The 27,362-nt window shown below is 39.1% G+C and overlaps 3 protein-coding genes across 7 annotated transcripts; all 3 read right to left on the reverse strand.

Moving 5' to 3' along the window:
- Positions 1–323: 323 nt before the first annotated feature.
- On the reverse strand, positions 324–6,642 carry LOC146387550 (specifically androgen-regulated gene protein). The gene is made up of 4 exons (XM_084929225.1): positions 5,248–6,642; positions 3,106–3,259; positions 2,695–2,890; positions 324–2,582 (listed from the first exon to the last, which is right to left on the reverse strand). The coding sequence occupies exons 2-4, from the start codon at positions 3,208–3,210 to the stop codon at positions 1,429–1,431; spliced, it is 1,455 nt and encodes a 484-aa protein (XP_084785351.1). The 5' UTR covers positions 3,211–3,259; positions 5,248–6,642; the 3' UTR covers positions 324–1,428.
- A 552-nt stretch (positions 6,643–7,194) lies between these two features.
- Positions 7,195–14,188, reverse strand: yod1 (YOD1 deubiquitinase). Its single transcript, XM_084929226.1, has 3 exons — positions 14,079–14,188; positions 11,696–11,908; positions 7,195–10,049 (listed from the first exon to the last, which is right to left on the reverse strand). The coding sequence occupies exons 2-3, from the start codon at positions 11,901–11,903 to the stop codon at positions 9,352–9,354; spliced, it is 906 nt and encodes a 301-aa protein (XP_084785352.1). The 5' UTR covers positions 11,904–11,908; positions 14,079–14,188; the 3' UTR covers positions 7,195–9,351.
- A 2,039-nt stretch (positions 14,189–16,227) lies between these two features.
- On the reverse strand, positions 16,228–27,356 carry pfkfb2b (6-phosphofructo-2-kinase/fructose-2,6-biphosphatase 2b). 5 transcript variants are annotated; one of them, XM_084929231.1, is made up of 17 exons: positions 27,100–27,356; positions 26,610–26,765; positions 25,948–26,073; positions 25,332–25,428; positions 22,941–23,007; positions 22,678–22,752; positions 21,653–21,709; positions 21,382–21,506; positions 21,007–21,214; positions 20,604–20,750; positions 19,994–20,098; positions 19,689–19,818; positions 19,546–19,608; positions 19,394–19,458; positions 18,508–18,675; positions 17,810–17,832; positions 16,228–17,296 (listed from the first exon to the last, which is right to left on the reverse strand). In XM_084929231.1, the coding sequence occupies exons 2-17, from the start codon at positions 26,692–26,694 to the stop codon at positions 17,227–17,229; spliced, it is 1,611 nt and encodes a 536-aa protein (XP_084785357.1). In that variant the 5' UTR covers positions 26,695–26,765; positions 27,100–27,356; the 3' UTR covers positions 16,228–17,226. The 5 variants fall into 5 exon arrangements, 4 of the variants coding, with proteins under 4 accessions (XP_084785357.1, XP_084785359.1, XP_084785358.1 ...); XR_014800293.1 differs by having other exon boundaries at positions 17,810–18,675; XM_084929233.1 differs by lacking the exon at positions 18,508–18,675.
- Between the last annotated feature and the right edge of the window lie 6 nt (positions 27,357–27,362).

Below are 27,362 nucleotides of genomic sequence, written 5' to 3' on the forward strand. Positions count from 1 at the left end.
AAACCAACCTCATGTATAGTGTTGGTTGTTTTTGCTTTTTGAACAGAGCCAAATGGACTGGTGTAATCTGGAATGTTTATCTGCAAATATTAAGATTTTATTATTTAAAGAGGAGAAAGAATTAGTAAATGAATGCAAGTGGCCAAAATGACTTTTCCCATGAAGGTTAGTTATGCTCAGCCTTAGATACAGGTTGAGGGAGTGAGGTGAGCCAGTTGAGATCATTCAGACATTAAGATGCCTCCTGGACCCCTTGTTTTGGAGGTTTTCTGGACATATCCAACTGGGAAGAAACCCTGTGGAAGACGCAGAGCTCACTGGAGAAATTATATACACTATATGGACAAAAGTACGGGGCCACTATAACTGATAGTGCATAATGGTAGTGCGTATCTATGACGACCAGTGCTGGCGATCTCCATCAGTACCAAATGGCTTGCCGTGAGCAAAGGAACGTAGCACTGAGAAGATGCATAATGTGAGTGTAAAACACACACATACAGGAGGTACTTGGCAAAGGAAACTCATGGAGGAGGTTTGAAGCTCATTGGTGATGTTTGCACGCAACCTGCCCTAGCACTCTGTGACCTCGATCTGCAATGTAGTCTGGAGTGCTGCTAACACGGCCCGACTTCCAATAAGGAAAAAAACGATGGCTTAAAATACAGTATATTAGATAAAAACTTTATTTTCAGTGACATTTATATCAATGGTGGAATAGACACAAATAATTAAATGGTTGTTTTTCGTTTCATATTTTCAGTGTTACCCAATGAAGTTTGTGTAACACTCTTTAATCTACTGTACACAGTAAAAAAAAAAAACAGTAGTAGAAAGAAACTGAAGAACGACTGGTGCATGAGATCTTGTGTTGGACATAAGTATTGAAAATTATCCCCCAAAACTTGAAAACAAAATGTCAGAATATTAAAAGACTGCATGAACTGATCTGGTGCTTTGAGGATTTGCTCTAAGAAAAATCAACATGCAGGCACATTTGTGATTTATAAAACAATGAGTAAGATATCAGTTCTGGCACACCCTTATCTGTGTCTTTGATTTAGTACCTGTGCCAATAGCCAATAGGGTTTAAATTTTATATAACAGAATTTTGTTAGGTTTGCAATACATTAAGATACTATTTTCATACACTGATGCTCTGGATTTAGAATATTTAAGGTGCAGTTTCTGTTACTTTTGAGTGCATTTTTAATTGTATTTTTAATAAAAAATGTCTTTAGATGACTGTGTTGTATCTTTTAAGTGCAGAACATAAGTGTATGGCCCTTTAAACGCTTCCTCTCCTGCTTTTATTTGACAAAGTGCCGTGTGCCAGATTTCCACTTAACGCTTTAACTCTCTTTAAGCTGATCGTGTGCTTGTGCTTCTTTCTGAGCATTGCATTTATGCCAGCAGGCATCTGCTCTTTCAGTCTTTTAGCAGTCCAAGCTTTTTGAGAGCCTCTTTTCGATCACCTCCCATCCCAGGCACCACCATCACGGTGTAGCCTACTGAGTTTGAGGTTTTCTGGGGTACTGGGGGAGCTGTTGTGGTGGTCCTGGTGGTTGTCACTGGTTTGGCTGATTTGATGCTTTGCGGTTCAGAGGTGTTTCCACTACTTCTACAGTTGTCCAGGGTGGCAGACTGCTCCAGATTAGCCGTCCTCTTCCCCTTGGATTGAGCAGGATGTGATGCAGACCCAGGCCGCTGGTCATGTTTGGTGTACTGATGCAAATTGGCACTGGTCTGCAGAGGCCTGTTATTGGACTCTTTTGGCACTTGAGCATTACAAAATGATTGGCTCCTTGATGGATTACTATTAGCTGGACCTCTTGTAAACTTGTCAGCTGTTACACCCAAGGAGGAGTTAGGTTTGGGTGTAGGCAGTGGGGTTACTTTATCATTTTCTGCCTCTTGGCCTTTCAGGAGGCCCAGCTTCTGCAAAGCTTCCACTCTCACCACCTGGGGATCAGCTGCATTCTTGACACTGTATGAAGAATCTGATATTATAGATTCTTCATTTTGAGTTTTTGCAGATATGTTGGTGGGAAACTTTTTGGGTTTTGGGGGAACAACTGGAGGACCTTTCTTACACTTGGGAACCTCTGACTGGGATTTGTCTGATCTTTGGAGATTTCCAAGTGTCGGGCCTTCCACCGGGGCAGAATGGCGTTTTTCTGAGTCTATAGTATGATCAACTGTTGGGCATAAAGGGGTCTTCTTTGTGGAGGCACTCCTCCGCAAATGTACAAGTGCGTCGTAGGAGAGAGGTCCTCTAGGTAAAGGACCCTCAGCTGTCCTCACGGAGGGTTTTGTGGAAGGAGGTATAACATTAGCCTCTGAAGATGTTGGGCGAACAACTGCTTTCTGGTTGTCTTTGTATCCTGGTTTGTTGTTTTTAGATGTAAACTGAGGCTTAGAGGAGGCGGTTTTGACTGCAGGAGTGCCTGGTTTAGTACCGAGTACAGAACAGGAAGTACTGCTTGCAACAAGAAGAGGGGTGGGAACCAGGTAGCTGTGCATGGGCCTGGCATCAAAATTTTTGTTGATTGGTTTCTGGTGATTGGTTGATGTCTGTGAATCTGGAAGTCAAACAAGTACACATTTATCACTAGAAATTCTGTACACCTACCTAGAGCATTTCACTAAATAATGTGTCACTAATTCTGCATCTGTTCCCAGAGATTAACTCACCATCAAGGTTGCTTTTGTTCATGGAAGCTGACAGATTAGCCACTTTAGTAGCAAGGTTGCTGGAGCTGGGCAGTTGTTCAGGCTCGTCATTGGAGACTCCACTGTCCTCCTCAGTATCCAAAGACTCAATAGTCTCCTCCAAAAACATGAGACAGGCCCTCTCCTCAGCAGACAAGTGCTCCAGACTATCATCACTCTGAAACGCATTAAAACAGGGCTTTCATTTAGAAAAGAAATCCACAATGAGAGATAGAAATCCTCTCTAAGAAAAGAAATAAACTTTTAACTTTTATGTTACAGCTCTGTTACAAGTATTGTTTTGCCTCACTACTTCAAGTTGTTTCGTATATGTTTTGTGCTATTACTAGTGTGCATATTCTTAGATTGAAGAGGGTAAACTTGGTTACTTACGAAGCCAGAATTAACACTGACCACACTGTCACAGCTGCCAGCACTCTCCATGCCATTCATTGTCTCCATTCCGGTGTCACCTGGCCAGGTATCACTTATGGGCATCTTAGTGCCCTACTTATCCACAGTTAGTGACACACCCTGTTGTTTCAATCTGAAATACAGAGTAAAATTACTATTAAAACTGTTCTTAGCAAAGTAAAAGATTTCTTTTTAAAAAAAAGGGATAAATTAATTATTCTCCACATTTTTTCCCTGCTATTAATTCTTTATGGCCCTGTAGACCATTTTCAACAGCACCATAGAAAACACTGTCCTTCATAAGTATCTCCCTTACAAGGTTTTACCCCATAAATGCATTTGTGTTACCTAGTTTTAACCTTTTGTGGGAATTTCTTAACAGCGTATAAAGGTATCATTTGACAAATGAGTAAGGATGTTTTTCGATATCTTTTGTTTTATAATTCATAAAAAACCAACCAAATTGTTAAATAGAAAGAAAAATAGGTCATATTCGACGCTGTGATAATGATACATCAATGCTAATGACAATCATAGGTACAGCTAAAACTTTTTTTTCCTGCAAAACAAATAAAATCAGGAAATATATAGAAGTCAAGCCATTTTATACGCAAATAGCACGGCATTGACCATTGGGTCGGACCATGTTTCATGTAATTTCTATGTGCTCAGTCTGTAGTTAGTCTGTAGTTATTTGAATGATATTGGTCTTATAACAGTATAACTGTAATCCTGTGTGTACACTATGGTTGAGTTGTGTGATGTTAGGTATTTGAGTCAAAACTGATACATAACATTGCGCACAGAAAATGTATATAAACTTTATAATATCCAATTATGACCTGCATAACTGTGGACTTCATACCTGATCATGCAGCTAAAGAACAGCAAGGGCACAGCTTTATTGTAAGCACTGAAATTGACAAATGCAGGTTATCATAGCTCGGTGAGCTTCTAGCAGATATCTAACTAGTCCTCTTACTACATGTGACTTGGATTACAACCTGCATGCCACTCCTAATCTCTCTTTACCGGATCAATTTCAGAGGGAGTGGAAAGCAGAAGCAATCAGTCTCCTGAAGGCTATATGACACCTGTTTTAAAAAAGCAGTTTCAGCTTTGTATTTGGAAATTTTGTTCAATGTTTCGTTTATATGGGTATTGTAGCGTAGCTGCAATTTGAGAATAAAGGAAGTCCTGTTTGGACCTGGTGAAAAGAAATTCACTTTTGGATAAGTGTCAACACCTGAGACGCAAGGTCTGCCAAATAGGGCAGTGGAGGCACAAAAGCGCTCCTGTCCACTGTTCGTGCTTTGCCATGCCATGCCATCCCTTTAAAATTGTAAAAATCCCTATGGCCAGATCAGTACGCAAAGTCCCAGGTCAGGATATGAATCTGAACAATGTAAGCTCAGTGTTAACGTTTATTGTGATTTTTGACCAGCTTGAAAAACTTTTTCACATTTGTCGTTTTTATCTGCTTATTAGGTCCCAGTCACTCTGCTATAACCCTAACTCTGAAAAAAACAAAACAAATCAGACTGTAGATAGATATGAACCCGAAGAACATTTAACAAAGTGTTATCTCTTTAAGTGAGTTACACCTATCCTATCAACACAGTAGGCAAAAACAAAAACTGGGCGAGTTTAGCTATCACAAGACTATGATGCACAAGTCAAAGCAATAAACTGCTGTGTCAGATTCTTTGGAAAATGTGGTGCAATCACAGCGTTACTGTTGTTTTCATTGTGGCTGTAAAAGAGCATCTGGCTAAGTTTTTATTACCTTCGATGAATTCTGTGCAGGATGTTGTGTAAATAGGGGTTATTATCATTTTCTCCACTGTACCCAGGCTTCAACCCACTTGCTTCACATTACTTACTGAATCCAAGTCTGTCTTTTGTAACTAACATTATTAGCCCCAAACCGCCATAAAACCCCTTCATCGAAAAGTGTTTAAATACTGGTTAAGTTTAAGTCTAAGACTTGACAAACAAAACATAAAATAACTGCCAAGAGCACTAAATTATTTAAATAGCATCCAATAAATGAAAAATATGCTAACTGTTCCTTACCCTATTTACAACAGAGCTTTAGTTTTTAAGTAAATATAGGCGTACCTGTCCGTGCACGGTCGTCTCTCATATCCTGCTCCGCGTGCAACTGAAGACAAGGTGAGCGCGCAACTCAGAGACACCTGGAAGAGGGACTTTGTCCCTTAAGCTTCTAGCCAATCAGAAGCCACATCCTCCTTAAGCCCCGCGAGTCCTCGTTTTCATTTTTTTTAAACAAACAAATGTAAACCATTGCTGTCTCTGTCTGTCAGACGTATGCTGCCAGGACGGCTCGTTACTGGAAGTAATTCAAACATTTAATGCTCTTCCTCCATGTATATATGTATTAAAGTATTCTTTATGTTTTTATTTTTTGGGCGTCAGGCTTTGGGTGAGCATTTAGGAAATATCCTCTAAAAAGTGTTGACTAAAAAGATAGCGCTTCACATATTTTTTCAGTTAACTTTATTATTGTTATTACTATTGTCGTTCTTCTCATTAATTATTATTAATGTATTTATTTGAAAAGAGAACAGGTGCCGTTTACTACAGTGCTGATTCAAACAGCGCAGACGATGCATAGCTAGAAAGTTACATTTCACTGATACTGCACGAGTGATTTTGGTGGGTGTGTGTCGGGGGGGGGGGGACTACGTGATTTTAAGTAATTAAGTGATGCAGTTAATCATTACTTGTTCATGCAGCAGTACACCGCCTTCAAGCTTTACAAAGGGTCGCCACAGCGTTTAGCTCAGAGGCTATACCACATTAAAGGCATCCTAAAGGGGCTTCCTGGTTAAAACCCACGGTTCGATCCTGGACGAGACACAACCAGGTTAAAATCTGTCAAACCAAATACGCAAATACTTCCGAGCCCAATTCATTCAGTTCACTTCCTAATTAAGAAAAAGTTGCAAATTGAGCATGTAGAAACTGGGGAGTGAACAATTTAAGTGTAATCAAAAACTGTTGCCAATTAGTTTAACAAATAAAAAAAGTCTATTTATGCAAGTGCTAACGCACATTAGTTACCTTATTTGCTAAAAAAAAGCTCAGATGTGGGACACAGCCAAAATCTCACTGCAAACTGAAGTTAGGATTATAGCTGGTGTTACCTTCCGTAAGTGGAGTGATTTTTTTTCCCCTTCTTTTTTTGGTAGCTGTTGTTTCAGGGGGGAAAAAAGTGCTACACTGAACCAGTACATTTCTGATTCCTGAAACGGGCATGAATTGCATCCTTTATGCGAGTCTTGAAACTCACATAAACCAAAATAAGAAACTGCAAAGCTGTAAATGGGGTGTTGTATATGAAATATTTGTAGGGTTAAAGAGGTTTGTAGTGTTTTATGAAACATTAAAATATCACATTATTTAAAAGAAAAACACAAAAACTAATTCCTAGGCTGTGTGTGAGCTTTGTGTTTTGTAGCAGAGGTAGCTGCTACTGTTGGTCAAACGGTAAGTAAATTAATCCTAAATCCTATTATGAAAGGGTAGATGTTCCCTAAAATAACATGCGGGTAGTGTAATCCGACAATGATGGCACAGGACTAGGGTAAATTTGCCAGTTGGGATTTATTTTTAGTAGCAATGCACTAGATAAAGTCATAAGATAATAGAGTTGTCACAGTAATATCACAATAATTATTAATTAGCATTATCTATGTTACTTCCCATTTGTATTTATGTACAAAAAGATTCTAACCTTTAAATTTCACACTGCTTCTTTGTCCCCCTGCATCAAACCATTTAAAGGAAAATAGCATAAAGATTTATTTAAAACCCATTAAAGCATGGCAGCAACAAAGTATCGTCTCAGCTTGACTTTTCTCACAAGGGAAACTGAAAACTATTTAACTCTTTGTTAGTTTGTTTTACCTTGTTGTTCTTCAAGCACTGCAGAATTTTAACTCATTTAGCCATGAGTAAACCCAGTATAGTTAACACAAAACAACTTTTACACATCCTATTTGCTATATTTTTTTAATTGACAACACTGAAAAAAACAAAACAATCAAGTAAATCCAGTTTATTCTGTAGTGCTTTGTGTGCAACATTCACTGTTATTATTAATCATGAGAACATGGCAAATACAAAATGCAACAAAGCCATTTCATGGTTTTATCAAGTTGATTATTCAGTTTTTACCAGCGTTTAAAATACCTAAGGTAGATGATGAGGTGGGATAAAAAGGGGGAAAAAAAAAATCATACAAAAAAAGTTTTGGTTTTTTTTTGCTTTCTTTAATTGATTACCGTCACCATCCGAATCTGAACCAAAGTCAAAGTCCAGTCAAGGCTCCACTGTGAAGCTGTTGGCAACAATTCTGCAATCAAAGACCCGTCAAACACCATGTTTTGCCACAATGAGAACTAACCACAGTTATCAATCTCAAATCTTTGACTTTAAGTTAAATACAAGTGCTTTCTTCATCCTTATAGCCAGTGTATGTCAAAGAAATTAGCAAAGAGATAATGGATGATTAGCTTAAAATGTGAGAACAGACTCCTGTTGTGGGGGAAGAAAATAATTCATACAGTGAAACAGGAGTGGCAGTTTTTATAAAACATACAAAACACAGTAAACTAAATGTACCTTTACTTGTAATACATCCACCCAGAGCTATAAATGTAAGATGGAAATATTTGATGTTGATTAGCAAAGGACATTATGAGCAGCCTTTAAAAAAAAAAAAAGATCTTAAAATACTGTATGCCTTACCTTGATTTGTTACAAATATAATGCTTGAATGGTTTTTCAAAGTATGCAGTCTAATTTAAACAACAAAAAACAGTTCTTACAGCATTTCAAACTTGTGCACTACAAAAAAAACAAAGACAAGAAAAACAATCATCAAAACCTGCGGCACAAATATAGAAAAATGAGCTACAGATTTTGTAACGCGTTTTGTTTACAGCACCATAACTTTTTTTTGCCTTATTTAGTCAATCCCACTCACAATCAATGTTGCAACCCCCCCCCAAAAGACCCCCCCAACAAAATAAAGGCCAATTTTGCAGTATGATACTGTATTCAAAATTCATACCACCATTGATCTTGTCGACCACAGCTCAAATTCACCCCCCCCCCAAAAAAAACAAAAAACAAAACAAAACAGTGTAACTTTGAGCTTAATAATCAAGGGACAAATCATTGCATTTAATGTCTACGATGGACGCAGAGTAACAGAGAGATGCATTGGTGTCTGCAATGAGTTATTTGTTTGTTTTTAATCAGAACAAGCTGTGGCCTATGAAAGCTCAAATTTTTTTACCTACATTTTGATACCTGGATCTTCTTTTAGTCGTCATATCCTTCTGGATTAAGCAAATGGCCAAATTTTGAGTCACCCCAGTGCAGATTCAGAGCATGCAACTCAGAAAATATTGACAATATGAATGATCCATAATTATGCTAAAGTTATTGTACAAACCAAACAAACAAACAAACAAACAAACAAACAAACAAAAACAATGGATACTGAGGAGGTTAGGTGTGTCTGATTGATTTTTCATCAAGTAATCCTTTAGAAGAATCCTGCTTAGCACTAACTCAGGCCGTCTATATTGAACAGTTCAGATGTTTAAATTTAAGGAAATTAGTGGAAGAATTACTTACATCTGCCCCCAAAGTAATAAGAAAAACATGCTACATAACCAACATGATAAATAACAGTCAAGCTTGCTGTGCTGTGTTTAAGACAAAAGTGAATGTGATCACATAACTGTGCAAATAATTCTTAGTGACCGTTTTAAAATTCTTTGTTCGCACATCTTTGTTTCGTCAAGGTTAAGTTCTGCCAATTTGCTGCATCGATAACACATCCTAAACTGTTTGGTTTATGAACTTGTCCATGAGTAATCTTAACAGATCGAAACAACTCCTAAGAATTTTTTGCATCCTGACCCAGTTTAAAGAGATCTGAATATTATGGTTTCTAACACTGGAGCACTGCAGTAGCATTTCTGACTGTAAGAACTGACAGTAGTTAAAAAGTAATACTGAACAGGTAAGAGGTGGAACACAGTACCTGCAGAATCTCCAAAGATGTTGCCAGATAATGTGAGGTAGAGGATCACAAAAGCAGACAGACCCACAGAGTTGCCAGACGCAGGGCATGGGGGTTGGTGGTTGTTGTATTTGTGAGAGAGGAAAAAGACAGCAAGACTTTCACACTTCACCAAAATTAGCGTGGCCTGTCTCCTTGGCATGCTCACGAGCTTCCTTTTGTCCCACCAAGCCTGTCTGACACACCATGCAGCGCAAGGCAAAGCGGTTAACGTCTGTGAACTGGCGCTTGCGGCGAGCCTCGTCTGCCAGCTCGAGGGCCTGGGCCAGGATTACGTCGTCTGTAGTCGAGAAGATAGTCTGGGGCGGGGTGTCGGATCCGGGGATCTCTTTCTGCAGCGGGTCGTAGTGGATGCCATCATAGATCAGCAACACGCGTTTGTGGTAGCCAGCATCCTCCCCAAATCTGTCTACTCGCACTGTCTGAGTATCCACTACGCAGATCTCACACTGGTAGAACTTAGACATGATGGATACCTCGATGGCTCCTCCCCAAGTGTCATCACGTCTTATCCAGGTGCAGTACTCCTCATTGGTTTTCCCCAGCACCGCTTCAGAGTAAGCTGTGGGGTCACTCGAGACTATCTGGGCAATGAGACCTCTCATTTCAGGGGCACAGGCGGGGTCGTATACGCCGCCTTCCACCACATAATAAACACTGGTGAAGAGGCAGGAGTTATCAGCTGGGACCACTCGGCGTGCCAGCATAGGTGAACCTTCGAGGTTAGGTCCTTTCGTTACAGCGGGACGATCCTGAGGCTTTGGCTTGTTTTTTTCCTCCTCAACGATGAGTGTGTCTCCTGTAGAGGACGACACACCAATGACAACACTTTTCATCCCAGTCAGACTTTGGTTTAGAAAAGGAAGAAGAAAACACATTGCCTTATGTATATCTGTCTGAATGGTACCTGATTATTTTGCACAGATGTCCCTAAAATGTCTATTGCATGCAAATAAATCAAAGACTCAGTAACTCAAAAAGTTCTGCTTCTAATATTTCTGACCACATCCCAAAACATTCCTTTTATTAAAAAAGCAATTAAAAGTTGAAGTTATAAAGACTGCTTATTCTAAAATCATACTTAAATTTTAACCTGTCCTCACAGGTATATAAATTCTTGTATATACCCGGGGTGCCAAATGTGCAGCCTCCATACAATACAATTATATCCGGCCCGTGAGATAATTTCATATGTCAATTATTAAAAGTCCCCTTGGTATGTGGGAGTTGAATCTTCAACCCTGCTGAGAATCCATGCAGGCAGGGGTGGGACTATTTTGATGGGCACACCATGCGGCCAATCACATGCAAAGACAGACTGGGATCATACCATTGTGTGAAATAAGGAAGGGGGGCAAACCTTCCAAAGACAGCAAGTGTAGCGTAGAGGTACATTTCAATGATATTGGAGACTTCAAAGCTGAGTGCAGAATTTATAAGATTCGGGGAAGCCTAAAGTGATACCCGTTTTTATTTTCAGTCATTTTCCACTGTGGAGGACAAAAAGTTTCAAACTTGCCCAGGGCTTAAAGCTTGTGTGTTTTCTCCCTAGTAGTAGCAAATGCATAAAAATAAGGCTTTTAGGAAAAATTGCTTCCTTGAAAAAGACTAAATTTACAGTACAGTGATGAATATTACATAAAATAAACTCTATATAAAGCCTCACAGGCCTGAATGTGCGCTTGAAGCCATTTATAATTGTTAATATGTTTGATCTGCTGCTCACCACAAACAAGCATAAGCATACATTTTGGACTTTTACTGGGGTGGCTGTAGCTCAGGTGGCAGAGCAGGTCAGCCACTAATCAGAAGGTCGGTGGTTCGATCCCAGGCTGCCTCCTGGCTGCATGCCAAATATCCTTGGGCAAGATACTAACCCCATGTTTGCCTACTGGTGGTGGTGTCCGGCAGCCTCGCCTCTGTCAGTGCGCCCCAGGGCAGCTGTGGCTACAATGTAGCTTGCTATCGCCAGTGTGTGAATGTGTGTGTGAATGGGTGAATGTAGTGTAAAGCGCTTTGGGGTCCTATGGACTAGAAAAGCGCTATACAAATGCAGGCCATTTAACTGTATTTCCATAAATTTTACAGCTTTTTCTACTGATCAAAAACCTCCCTTATGGCTATTCATAGGAAAAGTAACATACAACTCAACAACCACTGAACAGCTAAAACAGCAGGTAAACTGATTCTGCAAAAAGAAATGCAGAGCATGGATCCCCACATTCACCCGAAATCGCACTTCCAAAGAAATTTCAACAAGAAAAACCTTTAAATATGTAACTTCTTTACATTGACAGAAAGGAGCAGTTTCACTGGTCTGGCCTGCTTACGATCAAAGTGGGCCGTGATGTAAAATGAGTTTGACACCTCTGCACTAGAGCATGTAATTAAAAGTTTTTAATTTGGTCCATGTTTTCTGAACATGGTGGATGCCTGCCAGCATACCTGATTTGATAGGGTAGTCCTTGAGGTGAGCCTCTCCGTTCCGAAGATCAAGGCTGGAGGGTGGGTATCCGACCATTATTTTCTGCACATCACAGGGGATACCAGTCAGCTCCTCCACCTTGCGCTTCAGCTCCTGCACGCAGGACTGATGAGTCAAGCCATGCATCAAGTGGCTCCCATTTTTGGTCTTACAGCGAAGCCGCAACATCCTGCCTGCAAAAAACGTGATATCACATTAGTGACACTGCAAGTACCAGGTAAGAACTTTGTTAATCCACAATGGTTGTGTAGAGAGCGTTAGATATATTCCACATGTATGTTACAGATGAAGACCATTTCTAACATGTTGGAGTGCTAGACTGCTGCATACAGTGTTAAACCTGCGAATTCTGGCATCCTGTCCAGGGTAGGGCTGTGCGATATGACCAAAATCTCATATCCCGATATAAGAATTCTATCGTCCGATAACGATATAAATCACAAAAATGTAACATTTTCTGTAAATTCTGTGAATCTCGGGCAACTCGACTTGCGGGAAGTGTTTCCAGCTGTGCGTCATGTAGCTGGAGTCCAGTGTTTTAACAGATGCATGAAACTATATATTTTTAGACATAAGTTGTAACGGCCGCCGTTTTCTTTGTGAGTATTTATTACACGGCGTGCTGCGGGGAAAAGCCTGTTCTAATGTTTGAGTCTAAGGTTTATTTTTTAGCACCTAGCGGCTCTTTTTTACTTCTCATCCGTAAATAATCTGCTCTTTCACGTGATTCAGTTTATTTTGAAAAGTCTCAACAGGATCTTGATTGTGAAAGGTTTATGTGGAACATAAACAAGCGGACACGCGATGGTGTTACCGTCGTTGTTGCTAACCACAACGCATAAAAACAGGCGCTTGTCCGTCTGTAGTGTGGTTATATAAAATATAAGAGAAAGAGAGAACTTTAAGAAATTAATATAGCCACTACAGTGACCATCAAAGCGATGAAAAAATATTGCCGTAAACAGTTTATTTTGCGACACCATGAAACAAACGATAGCGTAAAATGAAACGATAGACTTTTTTATATCGTCATCCGATATATATCGTTATATCGAACAGCCCTAGTCCAGGGTGTACCCTGCTTCTCGCCCGAGTAACCAGGGAGCAAGCTCAGGATGTAGAGCAGGTCATCCACCAATTGCAAGGTTGGTGGTTCGAATCCTTGGCTAGTCCAGCCTGCATGTTAAAGTATTCTTGGGCAAGATACTGACCCCCAAGTTCCTCTCAGTTTCATCCATCAGAGTATTAATTTAGTTAGAAACCACTTAGGGACAGAAATAAGTGCTTGTGTGAATGAGGCATGTTGTATAGAGTAGAAAAGTGTTATAAGAACCAGTCCATTTAGCATTTTTAAACATACAAATTTAACTGGGGGACATAAACAGTCCTCTTCAGAAAGCAGGACCGTTTGTTGGAGTGTCTCACTAACAGGGTGACTGACACAAACTACAAGGTAGTGAAGCTTACTGCCAACAAAAAAACAAAAAGTAGGTAGGTGCCATGTGAGGTCCAGCTGCTGCAAATATACCCTCAAACTATCAAAAGCGTCCATTTATTACGAGTGGGAAATTCCAAACTCAAATGCTCACTGTGGGATAAGTAGTTTTCCCCAATCTGAATCTGTGACTTCGAAGCCATTTCCCCGATGGGGCTACAAGTGTGTCAATGTTGGCTCTTTAACTGATTTTAACATCGAAATCCTGCACTCATGTTGTTCGCCAATTTAATGGCTAATGAGGAAGGGACGTGTTTTGATTGATACTGCAGCTGTAAGCTATATTAAGTTGAAAACGTAATATATTTGTTGGGCAATGCTACAGATAAGACTTTAGGACTGGATAACCTACATTGTGCTCGTAGTTACATCATAATGCTGCCAACTAAACGGGCCACGCATAACAACTGAAGTGCTGATGAACAGAGTAAAAACACCTGACAGCGACATTGCTTTGTTTTGGTGTCTTTGTTCTGGCAGTTAACACATCACTCAACAGCAACACAAACGCAGGGTAAAAAAAACCCCCAAAACATAAAGAGAGTCCAGTTTTTGAAAATGTAAGAAATCCGCCTCTTATTATCCATCAAAAACAGTCGGGTTGTCAGCGATAATTACTCTGAGACTGTATGAAAGGAGTTCAATTCATTTCTGCTAGCTAACCGTACCGTGTACTGTCTGCTAACGTTAGCATGCTAATCTGCGCGTTAAATTGGTCTTAATTGAACCGTTTTTCCAGGAATTTAGCTTAACCATTTAGAAAATCTGTTGCTTTCCGGTGACAAGTCTAACGACGACAAGGAGTACAAAATGATACGACAGCGAGACAAATTATTTTGCTGTCTTACCGTCTTACTTCACTCCCTGCTCGCCACAGTGGGACGTATAGCACGTCAAAGCACGTGTAAATGACGCGATCACGCACTAGTGGCACGGTTTACGTGCGTCTGCCTGGCGTACGCTAGAGAAGACGGTTATTTCGAAAACACATTTTGTCATTAAGCTCCTTTTCTGTATTGACATTTAATCAACAATCATTTGATTTTAAAACCAGTGCAGCCTATGACTGCGCAGTGTAGCTTCTTACAGTTTGACTCAGATTAGATTTTGAACCGCCGATCTTCTTGGATTAAGTCTTAAAGGCTGTAGTTATTTTATCCTAATCCACAAGTGTACTGAGCCACTCCACATTTCTTTATCATTTGCTAGGAAAAATTGTGTAGTCATATATCGATATGTGCAAACATATATAGAAATAGAGTATATAACACAAGGTTTTTAGTGTTGTATATTATGGTTTGTACAATTCTAACGAGCTTGAAAGTGAATATTTGGTATGAGCACCTTTATTCTTCAACACAGTTTGAATTTAGGCAGATTTAATGTAATTACTTCAAGTTGTCTGCAGGAATAGTTCTCCAAGACCGTTAAAGGACATTCTAAAGCTCTTCTATGGATGCTGGTTTTAGTGTAATTTCACATACCTCACCCTTTTTTCATGTTGGTATCTTGACAGCTACCACTGAGACCATTTCTGATGAGGCTTCAGCGAACAGTAGATGCATCAAGTGAAGGGACAGATAGACCTCTCAGGTCCTGTGTCAAACCATTGCTGGACACCCACCTCCAATTTCTTAATGACCTATCTTTCAGGTACTGTTCATTTACTCCAGATACCCACAGACTAAAAAACAGTTTCTTCCCCAAAGCGATAACCACCCTGAACTCACACATGCACAGATAACACAGCCCCCCCACTTCCCACTTCCTCTATGGACCACCACTGTGCAATACCAATTCTATGTGCAACAACTCAACTGTATATACATAACACTATTTATACCAATTCTATGTGCAATAACTCAACTGTATATACATAACACTATTTATACCAATTCCATGTGCAATAACTCAACTGTATATACATAACACTATTTATTACATATTACTTACGGCTTGTATATTGTACATTTTATATATATATATATATATATGTTTTTCCCTATGTTAATACTGTCCATATGTACATAGCGCTGCAGAACTGTACCCCCCCCAGCATGTTTACACTGAGTAGGAGATGCTCTGTATCTCATTGTACAACTGTATAGTGACAATAAAGGCATTCTATTCTATATTTTTGTGAGCCTGCCACTTCTTCTTTTCTCCTCTACTTGTCCAGTTTTCTCAAATTGCATCGCAAACAGTGCTGAGATATGCAACTTTTTTAGCTAATTGCATTCTGGGATTCAGCTTGTTGGTGCAAAAATACTGCTTTGTGCGTGTGAAACTAGCAACTTTTGTAACTTCAGCTAAAGAAATGAGAACAAATTATGTTTTTATGACACGCTGCTACTAACAAAGTGCCTAAACATACATGTTTTCTTTGATAAACCTAATATGTGTACACACAACAGTGGTTCATCCCTTGATTTATGTTTCTTTTTTCATGTATAAATTATATAATAATATATAAGAAAAAAAGGTTGACAAAAAATGGCTAGGTTAAAAAAAAAAAAAGAAGACTGGACTGAAAAGGAGTAAAAAATCAGCCAGTGTCCAAAGAAAAGCTTTGAAGGACCCTCAGAAAACCTGGAGAATGACTGCTCAAGACCACTTTAAACACAAATCTGAGTCGCCCCAGAGTTTATTACAAAATAAAAATAAACTCTGGGGCAGCTCAGGACTTTTGTACAGTACTGTAGATATTAGATATAAGAATTTAGAAACCAGGGTAGCTAAAGTATATACACAAAAAAAAAAAAGAAAAAAAAAAGATTGTACTGTGAGGCTAAAATCAGCCTTCGCAATTGATATCCTGGATGCATCTTAGGCCTAATATGTTTAAATAATTTATATTAAACATGATCATAAAAAAACATAAGACACATCTTGGGAGAAACTTGAATAACGTCTCCTGAAAGACGACATAAGCTGTAAAGTTTAATGTTTAATTCTTTCCCTTTTTCAAAGCATCAATAAAAAAAGCAAAATGCAAGCCACTTCAAAATGTACTTTTAATGTCTGCTTAAAAGGCACAGTAGGCAGCTTTGAGCAGGACAACAATTTAACAACAAACATTACAGAGTCATAAACTAAAACTTTGATCTATCATATAAAATCTATAAAATTTTGCTGGAGGAACAAAATACATTTGCATAAAACAAATAAAACACATTCACAGCCGGTATAATGACATGAACACAAATAGGGAGTCAGCTTAAAGTTTGGCTGTTTAGTTTTACTACATAAAATCCTTCAACAGAATATATTGGCATGATGAAAAAAAAACAAAGAAACATTTAGGTTGTAGTGTTAAATGTGATTGATAACACCTGCTTAACAGATAAGGTACCTACTGCTGGTATATAGTGCTGGTAAATCCAGCAATTTAGTGTATTTTCACTGCTTTCAGAACAGGCAGATCTAAATAAACTACTTTTATTTTCTAGAGACCATAACTAGCACATTCTGTCAAATTAAGACATAAATTATGGCTTAGGAACAAATTTGACAAGATTCCCAACTATAGATTGTTTATTTATAGCATATTAGTGTTTGATATGCATACAAAATATAACAGAATCTATTTTTTCTAAATCTAACTGTGTAAATTGATTTCCATCATTCCAATGGATAACTTGTTCCTATTACATTCAGTGACATATGAATGATCTAATTCTATCAGTATATCTAAAGTTTAGTAAGGCATTGCAGCATTTATATTGAGTTTTTTGTCATTCCTGCGATATAGTATGTTGTGTGCGTTTACTGGTTTCTTTATGTGCACATGCAGAAGTATTTATGACACCAATGATAAGGCTTCCTGTTCAAAGCCTCGGCATGCAGAGACGAGACGGAGACCTTGAGATAACTAGAACTATGTTACCTCATGCAGAAGCGGCCCGCTTTTCAAAAGAAACACTCGATTGACTCGTGACTGGATTCAGAAGTTGTCCACACTGTGGCAAGAGTAAAAGAGGAAAGAAGATGTGATCTTCACTCAGAAGCGGACACAGCCACTAGTTTCTTCTGAGCTGTCAAAGTCGCTTCCTTCGCACAGGGACTCCTTCAAGAAACGAAAAGAAAAAAAACCCTCAGTGACATTCACAAGTCAGTTTTCTGCAGCAGCACATTCTCAACTAACAAGCCACTAACAGCGACATAGTCCAGAAGTTGTGTTTCGAGACAGCTCCATTAGTATGTTATGAATATCTAATTAAGGTTTAATTATATAGTGCGTTTCTAAAATATAATCTTATATACTCAACAAACACCACTGGATTTTCATGATATAAATACATGTTGAATAGTCGTCTATCATTAGTTTTAATAAAATTGACTGCATCTATTAAAATACCAAAGAATCAGTTTATGACAAAGTGTTTCTGATAAGGTCGCTGTGATGAAACAAAGCTGATATCAACTTTCACTGTGCAAAGGTAATGGAAAATTAGAGAACCCAAAGACTGATAACCACAAAGAATAGACCACTGCGGCAACATATACTGATATGGGTTACAATGAAATGAGTTGAAATACGGCAATCAAAGGTTGACAACAAGTTTCCAAAAATACTTACAGACACCTGCCTCCTATCCGAGTCTGTAAAGACAGGGTTGGAACACGAGAAGGAAGGGAGAGAGAGAAAGACAGATAGAAATGTGGAGAGGGACTGAAGCACTACACCCACAACGCAAGGCCAACAAGTACACAACACATACAAATATGAATATGCATTTTAAAATGTTAACATTTTCAAACTGAAGTGGTTAATGTATTTGGGGGAATAAATTATATTTTTTTGCAGAAAGCTGACATTTCACAGATTATTTTGGGGTTTTAATCAAACTGAATCATCACTTTGGGTTTTTTTCAGTTATGAGATGATTAGGATGTGCGTCTGTCTTTCTGATGTTTGTGTGTCTTTTTCTTAACTCCACAAGGAGCTTTCCTTAGTAAAGAGTAGACATGCTGTTCTGCATATTCAAGCTGTCAACAGCCTGGCGGTGAGGCAGACATCATGCAGCACAAACATATGACAGAAACAACATTTGAAGAAAGGAGCAATCCATTCAAGACCCAAAACATGCCCTGAGAGGAAAAGATAGATGGTGGGGGTGGATGTCATGTATGCTGATTGCAACACAGACACCAAAATTATCAAGAGGATCCAAAACTGAGGTGAGAAAATGCCAAACACATGATTACAACTGTGGCGGGACCAATTACGGAAACACGGTGTGATTTAGAGGGGGATCCTTTAACTATCTCACTAACTTGGCTTTGCCGTTCCTCTGGCATCAAAGCGGATGGGGTGGGGGCAAGCGGTAGCCAGGGCTGGTTGCCTGCGCTGTAGAGCCTGGGCCGCTTGACCTGGTCATGACTGGACAGGGGAGTGTAACTATTCCGGCGATGTATGAGAGTAGAGTCCTTCGGGATTTTACCCTGGTAGAAAATGAGATACCGCAGGTATTAAACAAAAAAGGTCTTTAAGAAAACAACACCAGGGGGCACCTGACGAGGAACAGCCCAAAAAATTAATTAAAAAATTGCTGCACTTGCCAAACTGATCCAAAGCAAAAGGTAAGGAACTGCTTCCACCCACAAAACATCAGTCAACAGCAAAAGCACAGCCCTGATTGCACAGGACAAAAAACCCCACCTGCTTCAACCAAAACCATGACAACACTGGACCTAAACAAGTCAGATAAAACTGCCTTCACAGAAAATTCATAATCTTAATATGAGGACAGACAGTAGAGTAATGACAAAGATTAGATCATCCAAGCAAAATAAGCATGCTCAGCAATGTCTTCCTTCAAGGTAAAATATCACTTAACATTCACAGGCTCATAGAGCAAGCCAAGCTGAGGAATTAAGGCTAAAGGTAAAAGTGGTTACAAGACAAGGATATAAGGAAAGGAGGCAAGGAAGCAAAGCCTAATATATACAGGGGGTAAGGTGTGATTGTGCCAAATGAACAGACACAACAAACAACAGCGCATCTTAAAATTATATGCTGAGATTCAGTGACCAATTTAGTGCGAGTAAACAATATGCATATTTTACAAATGATCAACTTTAAACATTCAATGGAACAGTGATGTTCGCCTACTTGTGCAGCTATGTGATTTTCTTTTCCGCTCATTTCAGAGCAACTTACAAGAGGCCGGTCTCGGTGCGTGTTTACTGCCTCCACATTCAGATAAAACATTTCCACTTTGCAACCTACAAGATAAAAAACAATACATTTACATTATCTTCTCACGTTGCCTTATGTTGTTACAGTGTAACGATCATCAGGTAAAGACTTACCGTATGCAACAGGGGTGAGCTTGAGAATTGTGTGCAGTGGACATTTCATGTATGGAAGATCCTCTGTGAAATGAAATAAACAGCATTCATCATTGTCTGCTTATGTTGTCTGTAGCATGTGTGTATGTTTGTTTTTATCTCACCTGCACCCTTGTCCAGGAAGTAAGCCAGGAGACAGCGCATCACAGCCTGATGGCAGATGACCAGCACATTGCCTTGTCTCTCTAATTCCATAATAACCGGCTCCAAGCGCTGAACCAGATCTTGGTAGGACTAATGAGCAACAAAAGATCATTCTGGGCTCAATTGCTAACACTTGAAAGGAAATTAACCTTCACAGCTTGAACAACACTGGTAGAGAAAGAAAGCTGAATAACAAAGCAGAATAAAACTACTGCCGCTGTGGCTGCTGATCAGACGCTTTATTGTGAGTAGTAGTTCAGGTTACCTCTCCTCCTGGGTAGCGATAATGATATTTGTCTTGATCCCTCAATGCAAACTCCTCTGGGAATGTCTCCTGGATCATCTCGTAGGTCATCTCCTCACAAACACCCTGGAAAAGGAAAACAAATCATTTATCCTCACGTCACAGCCCAAGATGAAAAGAAATGTTTCAGCACAATTTGAAATCTAAAAAAACATAACTGGATAATTTCCCTTGATAAAATATATAAATGTCTCCAAAGAGCTAAGCCAGTTTCAAATATAATAAAGCCCAGGAAACATAAGGTGATCTTGAAGGTTAGTGAAAAATGGAGACCGATTTCATCCTCAGAAAACAGTCATCATTTAATCCTTTGATTTCATACTGTGAATAAATAATGACTTATTTCATGTGACCTAGATCTTTTCAAAGCGTTATAACCCTTTTTATTCTCCTCCGGATGCTGCTTTGGCATTAAATGTGATCAAAAGGGCTGAAAATTTCGTTTGTCTTTGGCTCTTACCTCTATGCAAACATATTTTATAAGTGTCTTGGAAATAACAGCATAAAGTTTCTATTATTACAAACCAGAGGTCTAGCTGTAAAAATTGCTATAGCTGTGGAGGGTACTGACAGCATCAATCTCATTGAGGATTTTCCACTGTTCATAAGGCACGCCAAGCTCTTCCGCTGTCTGGATCGTCCTTCTCAGTTGGCTCGTCCACACCTTCAAATCCGACAGCTTGTGTTCATCAATGAAACCACGCAGAGCGTGGGCGAACTGGGAGGTGAGAGAAAGGGAGAGGCTTAGATTTATCCCTCATTAAGGGCATTTCTTGCTTTATTAGACAGATATTCACCAGTGAGAGTGAAGAAAATAGGAAATGGAGAGGATTAAATCCAATAAAGGTCGCAACTCTGGAGTGCATGATATTGCAGTTTAAGAACATCTTATCCCAGTAGCTATCTTCTCTTCAGAAACTGGCTCGACAGTTCATTAAATGAGCATTAACAGAGTGAACGTGCAAAAATCCTACCTGTTTCCCACGAGGGGAAAGTTCAGAATCTCCTCCGATGCGTCCTTCAACATTGTGTTTGCTTTCTCCGTGTCGACACAGGTAGATGGAGTGAGAGTGCACATGGATGTTCATGAGGTAGTAGACGATCTTGCTCTGGATGTAGTCCTGCACCCGGTTCACCAGAAAACGCTGGCCCACGTTTATAACCTTGATAAAAGAAAGGTCCCTGCAAATGCCAATGCAACACGCCAGTGATTTACTGTCGCCATCTAGTGTTTATTTACTAATTTACAAGGTCTAATTCAATATAACAACTTTACTGTTTGGATTAATAAGAATACTTTGGAGGAACAATAAATGGTAAAGATTAAAATAATGAAAAGCAGTTCATACTTGTCATAGTCATCAGGATCTAAAGGTTGGTAAGTGACCTTGTAGCACTCAATCCGCTTCAGGAAGTCATCCATAACTCTCTCTCTGTGTCTCTCAGGGTAGTCTGGACTCGAAACCTTCACTTCCTATTATGGTTAACACATTCAAACAATATTAGTATCCAGTTCAGTTCTTACATAACGCTGCAGATGGTGTGAATATTAATAGGTAATGGAGTTTGACCCAGACAAAGTCACAGTCAAAGGTTAAATTCATTTAGGTGAGATCATACCAGGATATTAGCAGCAATGACTTCGGGGTCATCACACACCGACTCCACAAAGAACACCTGTCAGAAAGATGGAAACTCAGAGTCAACGTACGCTAAACATTCCTGAAACTGACAATCAGTTTTTTTATAACAACAAATTTTACTTTGCCATGAAGCTAGACAAGAACTTACACAAATACAGGGTAATTAGCATCAACAAAAAACACGACACATAGGTTATGAATTAGTGAGCTTTGCAGATGCAGAAAGGCAAATTTAGCTCACTGAGCTTGACTTTTTCCAGTCTTAAACACAGACTGGTAGAACTGGTAGCTTCAAATCTACAGAGAAGAGAGGGAGAGGGAGAGCGATCCTGGATAGCTTTATTTTCCCAAATGTTATCTATTCAGTTAACAGCACCCTGTGAAGTTTGAAAGCCTCACAGTTTAAATTTTGTGAATTTTTGACATCTAATAATAAATATGCTAAATGTTTGAAAGGTGATTTTATTAAAATTATTCTGAAAATTTTACACAATTTGTAGATATTGTTTTTTTGCAGTTCATTAGCCTCTTTTCTTTTACTCTTCTAGCTGTTTCTTACTTTTTTATAAATGTGTTGCTCCCATCAAATTCAAAATGAGCTCATATTTTCTGTGAAATAATAAATGTTTAAATGCTTGATATGTTTTGCAATTCAGTTTTTAATTTAACTTTGACTTTTTCAAAATTGGGGTTGTGCATTAAAACTCTTTTCCGTTAATGTTTAAATTGAGCTCATGTAACCTCTGATTGATAGCACGTATACTGAACAGAAACCCACAAGGATTAATTAAAGATGGTGATTCAACAGGATCTTGGGAAATAAAGGTCGGTTCAATAATGCTGTTTGGTAATTTCCCCCCATGGCCATCGCGCTGTTCAGCAAAATAAATGTGATAAATGTAAAGACTTTTCCATGGCTTCAGGTAATAACTCCAATCTGCACAATACATTTTAAAAGTCCCCACTGGGATATAAATGTGTAAAAATAGCAAATAATTTCACCTTAAAAGCATTCTCCTTCACAAAATCTTGAATAAGGTCTCGTCGTTCTCTTGTTGTGTTTGTTGCATCAAAAACCTGAAAAAAAAAAGGGCAAAAACAAAGACAATATTTATTTCCTCTCTGTGAAATGTTTGTAGGACAGCGTAGGATTAAGACTATCCTAATGCCAGATGTGTTTCTGTTCTGGGTATTTAAAGGAAACGAGCCAACATCGACACGCCATGTCGACAGAGAAGCATGCACATAAAGACTGAGAGACTCACTGCGATCTGACCTCCCTCCTCTGTCAAGTACGCCTTCACATCTTGCAGCGCTACCAGAGCACACTGCCTGCAGCAGAGAAAGCAAACATAGCAGCAGCCAACTATAAAAACCAGATTTACTGAAATCCACCATCATCAAAGCTTACATTCTAGTGTCAGTGTCAGAAATCTGAAAATGTTACAGTAATACATTGTAGATTTCATAAAAAAGATTCTTTGTAGCCCCCCCCAAGTTTTGGATTACAGCTTTCTTCTGTGCATCAAATATAATGGTAACCTGAAAAACCCCAACAATTACAAGACATGAAAAACACACATTTTTAAAATCACAAAAAAATGTTTCCCATCTGTTGGCAGAAGGGTTTAGTCACTGACCCAGTTCAATTATCATTGCATCATGTGCAAGAGTTATGAGGTACACAGTGGTAGATTTCTCCTCCAATAAAATGCAGGCATATAGAGTTTAATTTGTTCTGCTTGAAGGCTGACAAAAAAAAAATCAGCTGCAATGTGTCTTTCCTCAAACAATACAATTTGGAGGTGGATTTTATCTATTTGGTGGGAGGAATGTTGGAAGGCACAAAACAAAACAGCATTGATTACCATAAATGATTTTAAAAATACATTTGTTGGTGTTCTTGTTGAGTGTTAAATCAAAATGTTTGTCATTTAGCCAGAGCTTCTAGTCTTGTCACATTAAGAGTTGAAGCTAAGGGACTGCTGGTGGTAGCTTTAAACACTATACTGCAATATATATATATAATTATAATAATAATCTAAATAATAATACTAATATTAATAATAACAATAGGTAAAATAACATGAAATTATATTGCAAATTACAATTAGCATGAATCAGGAGGATAACATTTTAATGTAGTATTTAAACAGCACATATTGATAAGGTTCACTGGTTAAGGCTAAATTATCAGCAGAAAAAAGTTTTCTAATTAACATATCTGAATCCTTTGCCTCACAGCAAGAAGGTCCTGTGTTGAAATCCAAAAAATTAAACTGGCCTTTCCTCAGGGTGCTCCAACTTCCTCCCACAGTCCAAAGACATACATCTTAGGTTACTCTGTGATTGTAGATTGATTTTATGTTCGGATGTGAGCCTGAACGGTTGTCTGTCTTTCCGTATTAGCAAAGTGACAGACTGGTATCCAGCACAGAATTGGATAAGCAGTTAAGAAACTGATGGATGAATGGCAAAAAAAAAAAATGGCACCAAAAACAGAAATTTCGGAGAGGTTTCTTTGTTTGATTAAAAAACAGGCTATTCCCAGAGGGAACGCAGAGGGTTGACAGAAAAAATTACTCACATTTCCTTAATTGAACAGTGCAAAGGTTTTGAGGTGCTTTGGTTGCTACAATGGGAGACTTTCTATTGGCAGACAGGCATCTTAAACAATAAAAGCAATTCTTCTGATTGCTACTTGATTGGAGTGAGCTTCTTTTTTACAGCAGGACAATGACCCAGAGCTCCAAACTATGGAAAAGCTATTCCTAGAAGAAGCAGTGAGCTGGCAATCTGCGTGTAATAGAGTGGCCAGAACAGTCAAAGGATCTTAACTCTTTTGAGCTGTTGTGGGAACAGGTTGATTGTGCAGTGCAAACATTTATCTAACTCGTGGGAGGAAATTCAGGAAGCATGGGGTGAAATTTCTCCAGATTAATTAACAGCTTGAATACAAAAGGTGTGCAAACCTGTGATTACTGCCAATGGATAACTCTTTATACAAAAGGAGAAGTCTGAAGGACACAATTATTAGTTCAAGTACAAATCAGTATTTTAAAACTTTATTTCTAAAGTTGCCAATACACCACGCAGCTGAACAATAAGAAATAAGAAATAAGTGCAGCTTATGTTTGACCCAGGCTGGATATCCATGCAGGTCCACAGAGGGCTTGTGTCAGCTTCAGAGTGACAGCGGCAGCTTGTTTAATATCTGGGTCAAAGTCAGCACTAGGATGCTGTCAAGAGCCTGTCACATTTTCATGATAGCCATGCATAACACAGCCCATTTCAACCACTACTACCAGATTAGACCAGGAGGAAAAGAGGCATTTTGTTTTGTTCTTTGTTAATCTTTCTGTTGAAACACTGATTTACAGTCACTAATCACAACCATTTGTAGGGCACACTTTGCTGCTTGTGTGTATGTGTATATCAGTTTAGGCTGACTGTGGCTGAATACTGACTGCTGGCCAAAAAAAAACAGCTTAGTCACTGATGCAGCAGGGAAATCTGCAAACTATGAAACCGACTAAGGTTGAATGCAAGAAATGTGACACAGCCAGTGAAGATATGACAGTTTTCTTAGTGCTAGATAAAATGCAATGTACATTATAAAAACGTATTGTGGGCACATGTGTAAAAGTGAATCTTACTTCCTTATTTTCATGGCTTCTTCATTGTCGTGGCGGAAGAAATCATAGGACTTATAAGCTCTGACAGCCTCTCTGCGGTATACGCCCAAGTTAAACACTGAAAAATTAACAAAGGATGTTATAAATCTGCCCTGGCTGTGCTGTCGCCACTCATTTTGGATACACTTGGATATACTTTTGTTCTAGTGAACAACTAAAACCACAAGAATTTAAGTGGCTAAATTTAGCTTCTCTTTGTGGGATCATTTTAGAATAGTTACATTTAAATATTTATTATGCACGCACAATGTCAGTGGGGGGAGGTTTAAAAATTCAGCTTTTGCATTTAAACATTTTGCTGTCTTTCTAATGTCACTGCTACTCGTTTTTGTGACATATATAATGCATGCCTAAGTGCTGGAGAAGAGATAACACTGATGCTGTTTTTCATGATCTTTAGAGTTGCTTTCCAACATTAACTAATTAACTATCCTGGTTTAACTTCTACAAAGAAGTAAAAAGAAATACAAAGAAGGATTGAAAGCATATGAAAGTTCAATAAAACACACTATGAAATTTTTTCAATTTGCAAATGGCATTAACTGAAACATAATGAGAAAGAAATGTTATGTTCTACCTTTGGTTGGGACTCCTATCCAATTGAGGTAACGTGTGAGTTTCTTGGAGATGTAGGTCTTTCCTCTAGCGGGCAATCCGATCATCACGATCACCGTTGGAGAGTTTGTCATGTAAGAAGCCCATGCTGTGCAGGAAAGAGATGCAAAGTACTGAAAGTCAAAGTTAAATGCAAATCATATCTGACTCATAACCAGCATTACAATAGAGAAAAACATATTTTAAACAGGCATGCCAGTGCTGCACACACTCGTGAACAGCCAGTCTTATATAACTAGGTCATGTGTATACACAAAAAATAAAAAGTCTCTTTGGACACAAATATCTATGGAGTGGGTTCAGAGGTGTCATCTGAAGAAATCAGAAGGAGAAACATCCTGGGAGAGAGAAGTAATTTTCTCAAGAATACCAGAAACCACTGAAGGTTTCAAAGTATTTTTATCACTGGTCATGATTTATATTCTTTTTCCTTTTTTTGCCAATCCAGAGAAATTCATTCCCTGGTAGGTTGGAGACTAAATGAAGCAGCTTTCCTCTCACTGAGGTGATTGTGATTTGGTCAGAGCAACAAAACAAGGTTTTATATTACAAGTGCACCTGCACACTCTATAACCAGCGATGCATGAATTAAAACCTACTAAAATCTAATTGGCGTTTACTTACAGCATTTTTTCTCGTTGACTCTGGGATCTGTTTTCTTGGCTTCTGTGGAGTTTGCAGAGCCATTGTCTCTCTGAGTGCTTGACATATTGGAATCTTCTTTAAGCGCAATTCAGATCAGCTCTCTCTCTCCCTCAGAGGGACATAGTCCAAGTTGGTCTGCAACATGCATGCGAAGGATTAGCCTCAGACAGAAGAGAACCAGAGCTTTGTATGCAAGGTTTTCCTATCGATGTATTATGGCTTAATGTATCCCCGGCAACATCGACTGCAGAGCAAGCAGCAGGGGAGCTGTGAATGAAGACGAGAAGTACTGCCACATCATCTGTGCACAGGAAAAAATACTAGGCTTAAAAGCACTATATTTACAAAGCCGCACATGAGCGAAGCATGCGGTGGTTTCCTCTCTCACTCGCTGGGGTGACCGAGTTCACTCTAACATAATTTATACCACAATCCACACAAGACGAACATACAAGAGTCAGTGTTTTACCTGGTAAGGAGGTAAATACGAAGAGACCTGCTATTCGGGACCGCCTCTGAAAGACGCAGTCATGCACCGCAGGACCGGGGATCTCGTGATCTACCGGACACAGAGTTTGCGTCCGCCGGTTCGGTTGGAGGAGCCAGTCTGGTCGGCCTGTCCTTGGTGCTGAAGTGCCTCCTCAGCCGGCTGGTATCGTTCCAAGCTGGAGGTGCGTGTCGACGTTCCTCTACCGTAACGTCAAGAATAGATCCACGTCAGCCTACGCCAAA

The sequence above is a fragment of the Perissodus microlepis genome, chromosome 5 (assembly GCF_051167445.1).
Source record: "Perissodus microlepis isolate ML-2025 ecotype Zambia chromosome 5, ASM5116744v1, whole genome shotgun sequence".
Lineage (NCBI taxonomy): Eukaryota > Metazoa > Chordata > Actinopteri > Cichliformes > Cichlidae > Perissodus > Perissodus microlepis.

What these genes read in the sequence shown, in the direction of transcription:
- LOC146387550 (XM_084929225.1), bottom strand. Translation starts at nt 3,210, where the DNA reads ATGCCCATAAGTGATACCTGGCCAGGTGACACCGGAATGGAGACAATG. An exon ending in TCAGTGTTAATTCTGGCTTC is followed by an intron (nt 2,891 to 3,105) that starts GTAAGTAACCAA and finishes AATGCGTTTCAG; the next exon opens with AGTGATGATAGTCTGGAGCA. An exon ending in GAACAAAAGCAACCTTGATG is followed by an intron (nt 2,583 to 2,694) that starts GTGAGTTAATCT and finishes TTTGACTTCCAG; the next exon opens with ATTCACAGACATCAACCAAT.
- yod1 (XM_084929226.1), bottom strand. Translation starts at nt 11,903, where the DNA reads ATGTTGCGGCTTCGCTGTAAGACCAAAAATGGGAGCCACTTGATGCAT. An exon ending in GGACTACCCTATCAAATCAG is followed by an intron (nt 10,050 to 11,695) that starts GTATGCTGGCAG and finishes CGTCCTCTACAG; the next exon opens with GAGACACACTCATCGTTGAG.
- pfkfb2b (XM_084929230.1), bottom strand. Translation starts at nt 26,694, where the DNA reads ATGTCAAGCACTCAGAGAGACAATGGCTCTGCAAACTCCACAGAAGCC. An exon ending in GATCCTGATGACTATGACAA is followed by an intron (nt 21,215 to 21,381) that starts GTATGAACTGCT and finishes TGGCATTTGCAG; the next exon opens with GGACCTTTCTTTTATCAAGG. An exon ending in TCCTCAATGAGATTGATGCT is followed by an intron (nt 20,099 to 20,603) that starts GTCAGTACCCTC and finishes TTCCTTTTCCAG; the next exon opens with GGTGTTTGTGAGGAGATGAC.